This window comes from Podarcis vaucheri (genome assembly GCF_965113315.1).
Source record: "Podarcis vaucheri genome assembly, chromosome: 2".
Taxonomy (NCBI): domain Eukaryota; kingdom Metazoa; phylum Chordata; class Lepidosauria; order Squamata; family Lacertidae; genus Podarcis; species Podarcis vaucheri.
Window position 1 is genome coordinate 47,638,937 of NC_138760.1, and position 13,558 is coordinate 47,652,494.

At 47.2% G+C, this 13,558-nt stretch overlaps 1 protein-coding gene and 1 long non-coding RNA gene across 7 annotated transcripts in view; one reads left to right on the forward strand and one right to left on the reverse strand.

The window, feature by feature from the left end:
• The first annotated feature begins 250 nt into the window (after positions 1–250).
• Positions 251–9,179, forward strand: LOC309527113. The gene is made up of 2 exons (XR_014217108.1): positions 251–1,469; positions 8,414–9,179. It is a non-coding gene; the product is annotated as an uncharacterized lncRNA (long non-coding RNA).
• The window catches only part of ADGRL1 (adhesion G protein-coupled receptor L1), a 133,011-nt gene continuing 122,527 nt past the window's right edge, over positions 3,075–13,558 (reverse strand). For 4 of the 6 annotated variants that reach the window (XM_082213622.1, XM_082213621.1, XM_082213620.1 and 1 more), the window contains 3 exons: positions 13,064–13,192; positions 12,542–12,559; positions 3,075–10,784 (listed from right to left, as the gene is read on the reverse strand). In XM_082213622.1, the coding sequence (XP_082069748.1) occupies positions 10,006–10,784; positions 12,542–12,559; positions 13,064–13,192 (926 nt within the window). In that variant the 3' untranslated portion in view covers positions 3,075–10,005. Of the gene's footprint in view, positions 10,785–12,510; positions 12,560–13,063; positions 13,193–13,558 lie in introns of all 6 variants that reach the window. The other 2 variants (XM_082213625.1, XM_082213623.1) reach the window with 2 other exon arrangements.

Here is a 13,558-nt window from a genome sequence, read left to right on the forward strand (position 1 = left end):
CCTGGCCACCAATCGATTGCTGCTGCTTGCTCACAGGTAGAAGGGGAGGGGCAAGGTGGTGGTGTGGTTGGCGTGGTGCAAACACGCCAGCAAGAACACCAGATTGTCTCCACTGGGGGGTTCACACTCCTCTACATGACTGACTGCAGGTCATGTGAGCCTTGCCACCGGACCCCGCTGCCTACAACCAAATTGGGAGAAGGGGGCATATGGATTTGATTCAACTGCTTTGGACTTTGCCAGGTGATGAAGATGCTCATTTCCCCTCTTGAATTGAGCTTCCTTGACATTCTTCAATATAGAGAAAGAGTAGTTGGTTTCCTTATCAAAAGCCAGGGTGGGGGGAAGCAGCATAATGACCAGATCTCCAACTGCATATTTAGACTAAACAGCAGCTTAGGCAGCCTGAATGCTCTCTGTGCCACAGAGGAAGTTAGTGGGAAGCTAGTGTGGTGTAGTGGTCAGAGTGTTGGGCTAGAGAGATCTTGGTTCAAATCCCCATTCTGACATGATGCTTGATGGGTGACCTTGGGCCAATTGCCATCTCTGTCTAATCTAATTCTCAGGATTGTTGTGAGGATAAAATGTGCTGGTTGGGGAGAGCTATGCATGCCATCTTGAGTTCACTGGAAGATTTATTATGTTTCTATCCCAGCCTTTCTTCCAATAAACCCAAGACGGGATATAAATGTAATAAATATATGTTTTTACACTCTCCCTTCCTGCAATATTTCCCAGCTCCCACCCACGACTGCTATTTACATTTTGCACACAGGTCTAGGGCACAATTATATGTTTCTGCTTCAATACCAGATACACCCAAATAGCACCCTCTAATTAATGCAAATGCAGCACTCTGACATGTTTCTCCTGCTTAAGGAAAGCACTCCTAGTCACTTACAGTTGCTGAGGAAACTGCAGCCTACAGATTCAGCTGCAGTCCTAGGCATACTTACAGGGCCGTAAGGTCCAAATAATATACTGAGTCTTATTTCTGAGAATTGCAAGGCAGGTGACAAGCGTCTCATGCAGGCCTGAGTTATTCTGGTACCTCTCTGGATATTAGATACTGCTCTTCTTCCCTTCATAGCATGCTTGGGCCTGTTTAAGAACATAGAGAGAGTCCTGCTGGACAAAGGTGCCAACTCTATAGAGCTGAGGTGTTTTCAGCCCTGCCCCCCCCCAATCTTGAGGTGCTGGGCCTTGTGGCGGTTGGCCTCTCCGGGCCTTGTGGCACCAGGCCTCGTAGTGATGGTGGCAGGCCTCACGGCGGTGGCCTCCTACTATCGGCCTCCTCCCAACGCGCATTGCGCATGATGCCCCCCAACGTTGGATGCAACTTGGCGCCTCTGCTGCTGGATTAATTCCACTAGTCCAACTTCCTTCCTATCCACACACCTTAGTATTGTAGAAAGCAGCTTTATGACAAGTGAGACCAATTGTCTGCACACTGACTGGCAGCAGCCAAGGTAGCCATTCATGGAAAATTTATTTGATTCTATCGGGATCACAAAGGGTTGTTACTTCTTCACCAAGAATGTGTCCTGGGCTGGCACTGCTATTTTTTATTTATTTATGGAAGTTAGGTGGCCCTGCAATGTCTTTATGGAGCCCAGGTGGAGCCTCTGAGAATTTTAAGTCCACAGGAGACAGTTCACAGCAGACTTTTGTGATTATTATTAGCACGCACGCCCACCCTGCCGCCCACCCTGACTGCTTTATGTAGAGCTGAAATGGCTACAGCAGCAATACAAACAGTTTGTGTGAAGATTGTGTGAAACTAATGGCTAAAATTATCTTCAGTGAGCCTTACTGCCCTCTTAGGATAGCCTTTGAGGAAATGAACAATCACACTAGGGAAGTGTTTGTATTATCACTGGTAGTGAAATTAGGCTTTTTTGAATCCTGTATAAAGAGTTTGCTGTGAAGCTTGAGGCAAAGACTGCTTGACTTATCCCTCCAGATGGATAAAACAACTCTTATCTGTTTCTAAAATAGCACCATAATATAAGAATTTCCCTTACATTCCTTTTGTTGTTTAAAGGACTTGCTAAAATTCAGCGATAGGATGGCCTTTACTAGCTCAGTTAAGTGTGATGCATTCTGCTTTTTTAGAAGATACAAGACAGGTCGTATTCAGAGTGTGCCTGTCCTAGTGGTTTAAAGCATCTTAAGCAGACTATCTTGCACATATAACTACATGCTGTTCTTTGTGTAAAGTTCTGAGAGAATATTATTTGGGTTATATCTTCACGAGACATATGAATAAAGTCCACCTAGGAGATGGTAATCTCTGCTGGTGCACAAGATAAAACACACAACTGTGAAGAATGTACCTTTTCTATCTGTAGCCATTGATGCTATGGGAATTTTTTAATTTTTTTTTAAAGGAGTGTGGTATTATCTTTTCTGAGAGATTCAGAATTTTGTTTCCATAATTTTTCTTTAGGAGCTATAATTGCTCCATGAAACAGAACCAATCTGTTTTGTCTGCGTGGGATTGGGAAGTGTCAGAGGTCTGCTGAGAGCGGTGGGCAGGTGGAGCTCCATCACTGTGGACATTGCCACTGCACCTGCTGAAGACACAGGTGGGTGGAAGCTGTCAGCGGTATCTAAAATGGGTCTGTCTAAGACAGGGAGGAGACCAATCTTAGCTGGTTCCTAAGTGGATCCAACTGCTAGTAATGGGCCTGATCTGGGCCTAGAGCTCACATGGCCAAAAAAAAAAAAAGGGAGGAAAAAAATGGGACCTCCACACACACCTTCTGTCTTAGCTGATGCAAGCTAAGCTAGATGTGGGGATGGTCCCCCTCATTGCTCAGTTCAGCTCTGCTCCTCCCCATGTAGGAGTTAGGATGAGGAGAATCAGGAATTTTATGCTTATTATACAATTTTAATCAATTTTGTGAAAGTAAATAAGTAAAGGAAAATACAGTGGCTGGTTACAGAGAAGCTAGCTCCATGGACAGTCTTCAAAGTGCCTGGGATGATTTTTCACATCAGGCCCTTTCCATGGCTGTGTTTTCGCTTTATGTACATCTTGGCCACAAAGAAATATTCGCAACTACCAGCAGTTCCAAGAAATTGTATTTTCTTTATTGTTTTATTTTTTTTTTGTAACTCAACAAGTTTCCATTTTTTTTAAATATTTTTAAAATTTTCATTATTATATTTTTTTTCTGTTTAATGCACTCGACCCAAAATTGGTTTGGCATGTTGAAAGGAGGGGAAGGGGACTGAAAGACAAGAGAAATGGAAAAGAGGAGGGGGGGGAGGCAAAAAGCAACGGTGTGGAGGTTGAAATGGATCAGCACCAACCTGTAGGAGGGGGACATTGAGGGGCCAAGGGAGAGAATGAATCGCAAACCTTCCCAGCAGGCCCTGGGTTCCTGGGCTCAGGCCTTCATGCTGCCATTCGAAAGGCACAGCTTCACTGCTAAACCTGGAGGGAGCTGGGAATGAGGATGGGAGAGCAGGGAGGGTCAGCTTCAAGGAGGCAGTGTGGCTTGACCAGGGAACCAGCCAGCAGCTATGGAAAGCAGGGTGGCATTTCCCGTTACACAGCTAGGCATCCCTTTCCCTTTTTGCATCCACTTCCTGTTCCAGCACAAGACTTTCTCACTCATTCTCTACCTTTGTTGGGCGTGGCATATTGGTGCTCAAACCTTCACTGGAATGACTGAGTGAAAATAATTGGCGTCTGGGCCCACCAGTTGGTACTAGGAGGCCCTACAGATGTTGTTCCAGCCCCTTCAAGGCCACCACTGCCCACGGAAGTGGGGAGACCCAATCTAGGGCACAGGGCTGCCTTGCGAAGGCCTGTGCCAAGCAAGGAGCTGCTGGTATAAGGAGTCCCTTAGCTGACAGGGAGCCCAATGCAAAAACTCACTCCCCACAAACTGGGAGGCCCCATTGCATTGGAGCACACCCCTTGATCATGCAGTTTGGGGAAGATGGACGATTCTCTGCTTCTGAGCTCTGCTGGTTGCTAGTTCAGGCGATATATCTGTCCTTTCACGGACTCTGCGAAAGAACCACGCTTGAGGAGTTTGGAGGCAGCCTGAGAGAGTTCCTGGCAAAGAAGGGAGTGTCTTACACTCCCCCAACAAGGGGGGGAGCAGGGCATGTCTGCCGCTGCTTCAGAGGATTAAGCTCAGAGTGGCATTTAGAGCAGCAGATTTGGAGATTAAATGTTGCCCTAGAGGTAGTGCTGTCCTGAACTAGCTTATGCATAAATGCCCCTCATTTTGGCTTGTAGACAGCCAATTATAGAGAAGACAAAGATGGCCTAGATGAACAGAGTGCAGTTTACTTAAGTGAGGCATAGAGGCTAATTTGCCCAACTAGCTTCATGGCACAGGAATCATGGGCCATATTCTTGTCCTAGATTTTATCCTGCTCTCCATGCTATTCTGGTTTGAAGGCTGAAGAGGGAGTAAGCTTGGGCTAGCTTGCCCAATTGCTCTCATTGGGCCAAGGAGATGTAACTCTGGAGAAGTCAAGCGGAGTACTTTGCTAAAGTGAGTTGAGCTCATGGGTTTGCATAAGTCTTAGATGGATGGGTAGAGAAAAAGAACGACAGGCCAGGTGCCTCGGCTTAATGGGGGTGCAAGCAAAGAGGGCTTCTGGCTATGCCCAGGATGGCTGGAGGTGTCAGCAGGAGTTGTTTAGGAAGCTGAGGAGGGTCTCCCATGGGGAAGCTCGAGCCCCCTCTGGCCATACAAAATGAGTGGCACCTGTTGGCTCCTGAAGCTTCACGATAAATGTGATGCCCCCTAGGTTTTTTTACTATCCTACAGATTTCACATTCAAACTTTTGATACATTTCATTCCTTTCTGTAACCCACAGATTGAGACTTCAGTGATATGAAACAAGATGAATTCTGTACAAAAGTTCAGTAGAAGTCAATCTGTGCAAGGCCTAGAGCAGACATATGCAGCCTTGCCCACCATTCCACCCTAGAATGACAATGCCACTTACGTTCAAAATATCTGGACTCTGCAGTAGGTGCTGCTGGATGGCGTTTGGAGCATCTGCACCATGCAGACCCAAAGAAAAATGTACAGAACATACTGTTACCCTCCAAGTCTTGGATGGGCTGTGGGCTGTCCCATAACATCACGAGGGTCACAGTTTCTGAATTCTTGCTCTAAGCTAATAGGGCATTTCCTTCAAGTTGTGAATTGAGAAAAGCCTGTTTTTATCACTGTTGGATATGAGGGGAACTTACAGTTCCCTACCAAAACGCTAAAACTGGTTAAAGGGGTAGCAAATGACACAAGAATGTAATCTTCGGAGTCAAAATGGAAAGTGCAAGGATATCATGAGAGTTAAAAAGAAGAAAGGTAAATTCCATGTTAGGAAAAGGATTAAAAACAAACCAGCAATTAGCGCTACAGCATTCTTGATATCTATGGCACACCCATACGTAGAATACAATATGCAGCTCTCATCTAACAAGGGAAGTTGTTGAAAATAGGTTAAAATGGGAGCTAAAACCAGAGGGTTGGAGCATCTTCCCCACAAAGGAAACAAAAAGATGAGTTAGGGGAAGAAAGAGATTTATGAAATCATGAAGGTATGTGAAGAGCACAAATAACATCTCAAAATAATTATAGCCCAGTCAGGGTATTTTTTAAAATATATATTTTTGTAACTGGAGGGGGCAGCCCCCTTCTATCCCAGTGGTAGCTTTACTTCTCAAGTATGGGCTGGCCAGCTATACTTTCTCTGGATGCACACACTCTTGTCAGAGGTGGGTATGATAACGGTGAACAATAATTGACAACAGGTGAGGGAGCACACATTTAGAAGAGGACAGTCTCAGCACCCACACACAGCATCCTTGGATAGCTGCTGGGATCCCTTGTGGCAGATCTCCGAGCTCTCCAGCTGGGGACAACACACCACTGATCAGAAGTTCTGCTGGCACCACTACCAGTGGGTGAGCTTGTAAGGGGTCTCCAGTTTGGGGGGGGGCTCACCAGAAGGTGGTCTGCCAAGGGCCCCCTCATATCTAGGGCTGGCCTTATTGCATACTAACACACAAGTGAGCATACCTCTCTCCTCAGTGGCAGTAATGGCTGCAGGACTCTTCTTGGCCTATACCTGTAGTCCAAGTTAAAACAGGGGTGTGCCTCTACAGAGCTCTCTCCAAGATTTTTCCTTGCACCAAGATAAGCAGGAATAAAAGAAACAGGGCAATGGCAAAGTGCAACTAGCATGAACACGCCTTCAACGCATATGGATTCCTGCTGCCACTACCCAGCACCTGGGAGCATCTGGGCTGATTCTAGTGGCTGGTTTCCAAGACTATTCTTACAGCAGTTACTTCAATAGTGTTAGCGCCCCCTTCCTCTTGTGCCAGGACAGAACATGCCATAACACTGATATTACTTCATAATCGTGTCAATCTTTTCACTTCAATTAAAGTCCAAATCTCAAGTACAGTGTGGACTGCTCATAGCTAACATGAAGCTGGAAAGCACAAATCCTTGAGTTTGGGCTGCTAGAGACTCAAGTCTCTACCACTTGGCTCCAACAGGATGGATGAGGGCAGATATGTCTTTGGTTTTTTTGTTTTTGTTTTCCACGTGAGGTTTCCAAATGGAGGTACCTCTTGGTGATTATGCCAAGGCAGTTCCTGAACACAGGGCCTTCCTTGGGCCAATGCAGCAAATGCAAGTGGGGTGAATAAGGCCATTTGGTATTGGGGAGAGGATTGATCAGAACCATGGTTTGGTGATAGAATCAGGTAAATGGGAGTGGAGCCTTGTCCTCACAAGGGTAAGGTGTCCATCTAAGAGAGTGAACAAGTTGGTTCTGGACCAAGATCGAAAGAGCGGCAGGAAGGAGTTTGAGCCAACATGGATTTGTCAGGATTCTCACACTAACCTTCCAACTTTCATGCAATGAGATCCTAATGAAGAATACAACCCAAACCTGTGGAAACAGCAACAAGGGTGTCAAAAGCCCCACAACCCAATTCCCTGTGCCCTTTGAAAGTATGACTTGGATATAAAACAAAATGCTTCTGAAAACCATTAGTCCCTATCTCTGAATCAAGTATAATTACATTAGGTTGGGTGGAGGGGGAGATGGCTCTAGGTGAAAAAGTCTGTGCCTATTATATGCCATGTCCCTAGATCTAAAGGATGTCAGATCAAGCTTTGTGAGCTACAGCTGTATTGGGTTTTAGGGTTACACAACGCGTGTTCTTCTCTTTCTTTGTGGCCAGCCTTTAACTGGGTTCTTTGCAGAAAATATCAATATGGGCACACGACAAGCTTCTCTTTGCCAAACATGATCAAGGGGCATTCTTGGATGCTGAAAACATGCAGTTGCTAGGGGAAGCGACCATATGAACAGGCCTAGCACAATGATAACACAGGCGAACACGGAGCAAGAAACCGAAAGAAAGAAGAAAGCTCACTGTCGTCAGGGTTAGTGCTGTCTCCTGATGGAAAAGGAGGACTTGATTGATTGTGCTGCCACTGTACAGGGCAATTTAATATTGGCTCCTTGGGTCTTAGCTTGTGGCACTGGGGTAAGAGATGTAAGCAGGCAACAAGGAGTGACGATGGCTCTTCTTTCCTGCCACAATATGGCACAGAGAAAGGAAGCCCCTGCCTATTCCAAGGAAGGTACACTTCTAAGAATGCCAAACCCTCGCCTTCTGCTTTTGACCAAGTCTCTTAGCAATTCCATTAACTGGGAGAGGACAAAAGATGCAAAAATAATAATTAAAATAAAATAAAAGCAAGAGAACAAACATTTCAAGGCTCCAAGTGGCAAAACCACACACCATTTCCCTTTTTGATATGACGTGACATCTAGCCCGGAAATTTCTAAATAGGTAAGACGTGGCTGCTTAAAAATGATGATGATGAAATGAAACTACTTTGTCCCCTCTTAAAATTCTTAAAAGCGAAGGATTTTTCTGTAACCTACAGCATTACAGCATCTTTGGGTCTTGCAGTAAAAGTGTTTTTTCCCCCACCCACAATTCCAAAGTGGCAGTTAATGAGAAAATAACCAACTTCATGTGGAGATGTATGAAAAAGGTACCTCATCCGGCAGGAAAGGGGAAATGCTTCAAGGTCACAGAAATGACGCAGTATATGTTATATATTACATAAAAATTGTGCCAAAATGTTTTTTTTCCTCTTTTTTGATTGTAAAAATCTGCTCTTGGTGGGTTTCCCCCAGTTGTCTTTGTCAAAGAAGGGATTTTTTCCCCCCATTTTCCCTTCCATGCTCCCATACCACACATGGGGCCAGAGCAGAGCTGAGTACCATATATCTATATATATTATATAGATATAGATATATTTAAAACCCAGACAGAAAAGTTCCTTGGTTTGTTTTTCCTTTTTTTCAAGTGAGTAAATCAATTCTCTGATTTGTTTTTAGGTTTTCATATTTACAGCATTTCAATTGGTATCACATCCCCCGCTTCCCAACCCATTTGGACCCCGCCCGCCGCCCGCCCCGGAGATATGGTGCCTCTAGGTGAGACTGGTTGCTTCCCCAACTCTCCCAGGCCGAGAGTTGGTGAGAAAAGTCGGAGTTGTGCTTGAAGAGGGAGATTTGCTATTTCTTTTTCCTTTGGGTGGAAAAAAAGTGCAGTCTGGGTTAGTGTTTTTGTTGCTGTTTTTTGTTTTGTTCTGTTTGTCTGTTTTTCTGAAGGACAATCCATCCAGTCTGGGGGGCGGGGGAGAGTTCAACACTCCTACTTTCTCCCATGTAGTCCCAAATGTGTTCTGACGGCAGCCATATTTGCATTGCAGGATACTCCTGACGTTTGCGTCTTCGTGGGCAGGAATGAAACAGAAGGAAGGTGAGAGCAGTCTTGCATCACTTTCTAAATGTCTAGAGCTGGAACTTAGCAGGCTGTGGGGGCGACTGGTGGAACTGAGTGAAACGGGAAGAAAAGCCCCCTCCGCTACCACCACCCCACCCCTCACCATCTCTTACTTCTTGTGCAATTTTACGTCAGGCTCGGTGGCCCTAAAGCAACTAGGAGGGGGAAAGGCCACCATGTGTGGCCATACAAATGAAAAAAAAATCTAAGGACAGCCACACCTCAGTGCTACTTCCTCCTTCCCCAGAAGCAATGGTGCATTTCAAACATTCCTATGTGGGCTTTAATTTAAAAAAATAAAAAGAGAGAGAGAGAGGAAAGAATCAAAGCAAACCTTTCCTGCCAATCTGAAAGAGCTGAAGAACTTGATGCAAACCCTGTTGATAAACTGTGACAGTCGTCAAATACTGGAAGGCAGGATCTCAGCATAGCGTTACCTGAACAGCTCCTTCCTCTCCCCCCACCCTCACACCTTTCTCTACCTTTTGTCTCTCTTTTTTGGCAACGGTTGAATCTCAACCCCGACTAGGCCGAGTGCCACATGGCCCTGTTTGTCCCTCGTGCTCTTAAGCTATGGGAGGCGAGGGGTGGGGAGCAGGCTCTGAGCCAGGGAGCAGGGCAGGGCATTTCCCCAGGTGCCCCAGTCTCTGCATGTTGAACCCTCATGGCTTTGATTTTCATAACATTAAAAAAAATAAAAATTATTATGTCAACTTTTTAACTCCCCCCCCCCAATTTCTTGGTTCACCCCCCCCCCACAATTGTCTAGAAGGTATTGTCAAAATAAGTCTGATCCTTTTGCCTAGATTCAGCTCTCTTTCCTCCACTGCATTTATTTGCCTGGAGAAGGAAAACGGACATAACCAGATAGGCCACGTGCCACTTTCTGTCTGGAAATCTAATTGGATGGAAGGAAAGACGGACAAAATGGCTGCCCCTCCCTTCTCCTCGGAGAAGCCCTCTGCCTCACTCAGCTCTTTCTTCCACCTTCTCTCCTCCATTCATTCCCCAGCCCTGTGCCATTCTCTTCTTCCCCACCCTTTCTTCCAGGAAAAAATTAAAATGTTCAGGTCACGGCAACAGTGCCGCATTGGGGTTTTTTTTGGGGGGTGTTATGGTCCCTCAGTCCCTTCTCAGCCCCTCAGAGACTGGTCACCAGCTGCATTTGGCCATCTCCCTCCACTGCTGGGTTTTCTAAGCTTCCTGGGACCAAGTAGCCATCATTGCTGGGTCTCCGGACTTGGTAGTAGGCCTGGAGCTGGTTGCGCGGCACCAAGGCTGGCCGATTGGTATAGTAGATTTCATTGATGGCTTGGGCATGAGGAAGCACTTCCCCAACTGCCTCAGGGCTGCTGTCCGGGTATGGGGAGTCCCTCAGGTTGGTCATACTGGTGTATAAAGAGTCCCTGTTGGGGGAAGGGGCTTGGCCATCGCCCCCCTCTGTCAGGTCAGCTGTGCAGCTCTCCGACTCCTCCAGGTCACTCTGGTAGAGGATGGACTGTGCCCTCTGAAGCAAGAGCGGCTCCTCTAAGGCCTTATACATGAGTTCAATTTCCATGTTCTCCTCATGGGTCAAGGAAGGGGCGTCAGGCACAATGGCGTCATCCTCATTGTTGGTACCCCCTCCCCCTGCAACTACGTTGGGAGGGGGAGGGGGCCCAGGGGGGTTGGAGGTCTCGGCAGAACCCCCGCCCCCCTTGACCACGCCACTGCCTCCCCCTCTCAAGTTGTTATGCACCAACTCGGAGATGATCATTTTTTCAAAGGCGGCGGCGTCACTCAGGTTGCGTCGGCAGTCGGCCATCTTGGTGCCATCGGTCGGGAAGTCGCCACTGCGGAGGGAGTAGCTGTTATTGAAGTTGCCATTGAGCGGGAGGGTGTCCATGCCACAGGCGTCTCGGCTGTTGTTCAGGGGGTGCTCTATAAAGGTGGGCACATAGATGGGTATTAGCGGGAGGAGGCAGGAGGGAGGTCATGAGCAACTAATGTTTAGGCCACAGAGCAGAAGCCATCACTTGGGAACTAAGTTCCACTTGGGCAGACGGTCCGCTCAAGTGGTATGCGTGTATGGCGAGGAAGAGAGCAGATAAGAAGTGTGTGTAAGAAAAATGTAGGGTTATTACACGGGGAGAACTGGCTTGTGTGTATGGGAAATGATGGCAGCAGCAAAAATGGAGGTAAGAAGCTAAGAGAGATGAACCTGAAGCTGAGGCTGCATGAGTGGGTAATTTATTTAACTGAATTGAAAGGGTCAGTGCACATTTCAAGCAAGTAAGGCTTCTCTGAGAGTTCCTATATTGACAAGGTATTCTCTAAGACTTGATTCACACAAATAATAACAACTGTGGGATGAGCTATTGTTTCTGTTTGCTGCTATGTTATGTATTTTTGTGTTTTCATATTGTAAACCACCCCATCCTCATCCTCTGATGAAGGGCGGTATAGAAATCTAATAAAAATGAAATAATAACAGTAACAAGGCAATGACCACGTGCATCAGAAATCCCCTTCATTCCTTCATTTCGGAATCCCGGGGAAGGGAGGCAGAGCCTTTTCCACCAGGGCCTAGTTCAGATCAAGAAGGCAGGCTCCCAGCAACTGGCCACTAACCGAGCTGCTCTTCAAGCTTTAGCTCTTCTCCAGGGAGCAGATGAAGGTGCCACAGCTATATACAGAATTCTAGCATTTGCCTTTGCCAGCAGGATAGCACAGCCAGCCAGAATGGGGCAGGGCTGCTTGTGCAGCAGCAGCAGCAACAACAGCCACTTATCTTTCTTCTCCTCTTCTTGTCAGTACAGGGTTAGCCAGACACTGCTCCTTTCTACATAGGAAGCATAGGAGGACTCTGATGCACATGGTAAGATGTGGCTTCGGTTTGGGGTTTGTTTGTTTTAAAAAGAACATATAGAACTATTGTCCTTGAATAAGATGTATTTGTTGATGATCTTTGGGATACTCTTCTGTTAAATTTAATCTTTTTTTTCCAACAAGCATCAGATTGCAGTTCACTTCTCTTTTTTATTGTCTAGTGTGGAAATAAGCGCAGGATTCAACTACATGTGAGTTAGGTATGCATGTGTGAAAGTACTGATACTCGTGTGGGAAAGAGGAATGTGGTTTGTTGAGTAAGATAGCAAGAGTGCAACTAAGGCATAACCTCTAAGGTGACGTAAGAGGGAATAGCCATGTTGGCATGGCTGCTGAGCCGCACACAGCCACATGCATAACACGGAGCACGCAAGTTATCTGATCTGCCAATGGAAGAAGCCTGCGGTCTCCCCCCAGCAAAGGTGGCCTCTGGGGCTGGAGGGACCATTTGTCAGAGACGGTACAGTCAGCCCATTAGAGCACGGGGTGCACACTAGGTTAACGGGCCCATGGTTTCAACCCAGCATGCAGGGATGGGAAGGTTGGGTATCGCTGAGCTCTGTGGATGCATTTAGCTCCATCTAGTGCCCACAGCCAGAATTGCGCAAACCATGCTGCACCACCACCCTCCGAGAAATGGGAACATGAGTAAGGGAGGAGTTCCCTCCAAAAAGCCAGCACTCCTTCCTATTCTCCCTACACACCCGCTACTTGGCTCACGTCTGTGCTGCACCCACCCCCAGCCTGCCAGTCAAACTAGCAATGAAGGAAACATTACTGCGAAATGGAACTGGAAAGGAGGGACGTACTGGACTCTCGGAAGCTCCCTGCAGGCAGCAACAGTTGGGAGAGGAAGAGAAAAGAGAGAAAGAGGGTTATCCAGGTGGCTGGGGCCAGTAATGCAAAATAAGACATGGCCCAAATCCTCCCTGTGGCCATAGCTCAGTGGCACAGCACCAGCTGTTTGCTCCCTGGCATCTCTAGGTACGGCTGGGACTCTGGGGAGCCACAGCCAATCAGTGTAGATAATACTGAGCAAGAGGGACCAATGGTCTGTCTCAGTACAAGGCAGGCTCTTATGCACTGGGAGAGTAAAGGAGGAGCTCCTCCCACTGCCAGTTCTCCTGACCCATTCCTCCCAGCACCTGAGGCTCGAGGAATTACTTTTTCACCAGACTCAAAAGCAGAAATCTCAGGTGTTCTTTTTGCTTTCTACCTACCCTCGTGTTCAATAAGGAAAATGTGTTTGTGTGTGCAAATGGAACCCTAATTCAGTCTGGGGCATCATTCTAGAGGGGAAAGTATGTTATCCTGGGTGACGATGCCCTTACCTGGGGAGTTGAAGACAGGTGGTGAGGCAGGGTTGAAGCCCACGGACTCAGCAATGAGTGTGTTGTAAGGACTGGTCCCGCCCCGTGTCTGCAGCACGGGGTTGGTCAGCAGGTGGTTCCCCATTGTGCCTGCAAAAAGTAGTATAGGCAAAGGTGTTAGCACCATGGAGGTAGAAAGTGACTTGAGCCTCCGCATCTGGGGCTGGAGGAAAGGCTGGAGATGGGGAGGAGACTGAGGGGGGGGCGGGGGGGGAAGAGGGGGGGGCGGGGGGGGAAGAGTCATGGCCATGTGAGCAGAACTACATTGGAGGCCACCAGAGATAGCCGAGGAGAAAAGGTGACTCTCTGGGAGAAACTGATACGGAGCGGTGTTTGATAGGGATCTCTTTCATCTGCTTGGTTGTAGAGAGTGGGGCCGGGGAGCAGCTTTAAGGGTGGGGCAGGAACCTCTTAGTCAGGTGTGTGGGTACAGGCCTGCCCTCTGGCTCACAAAGG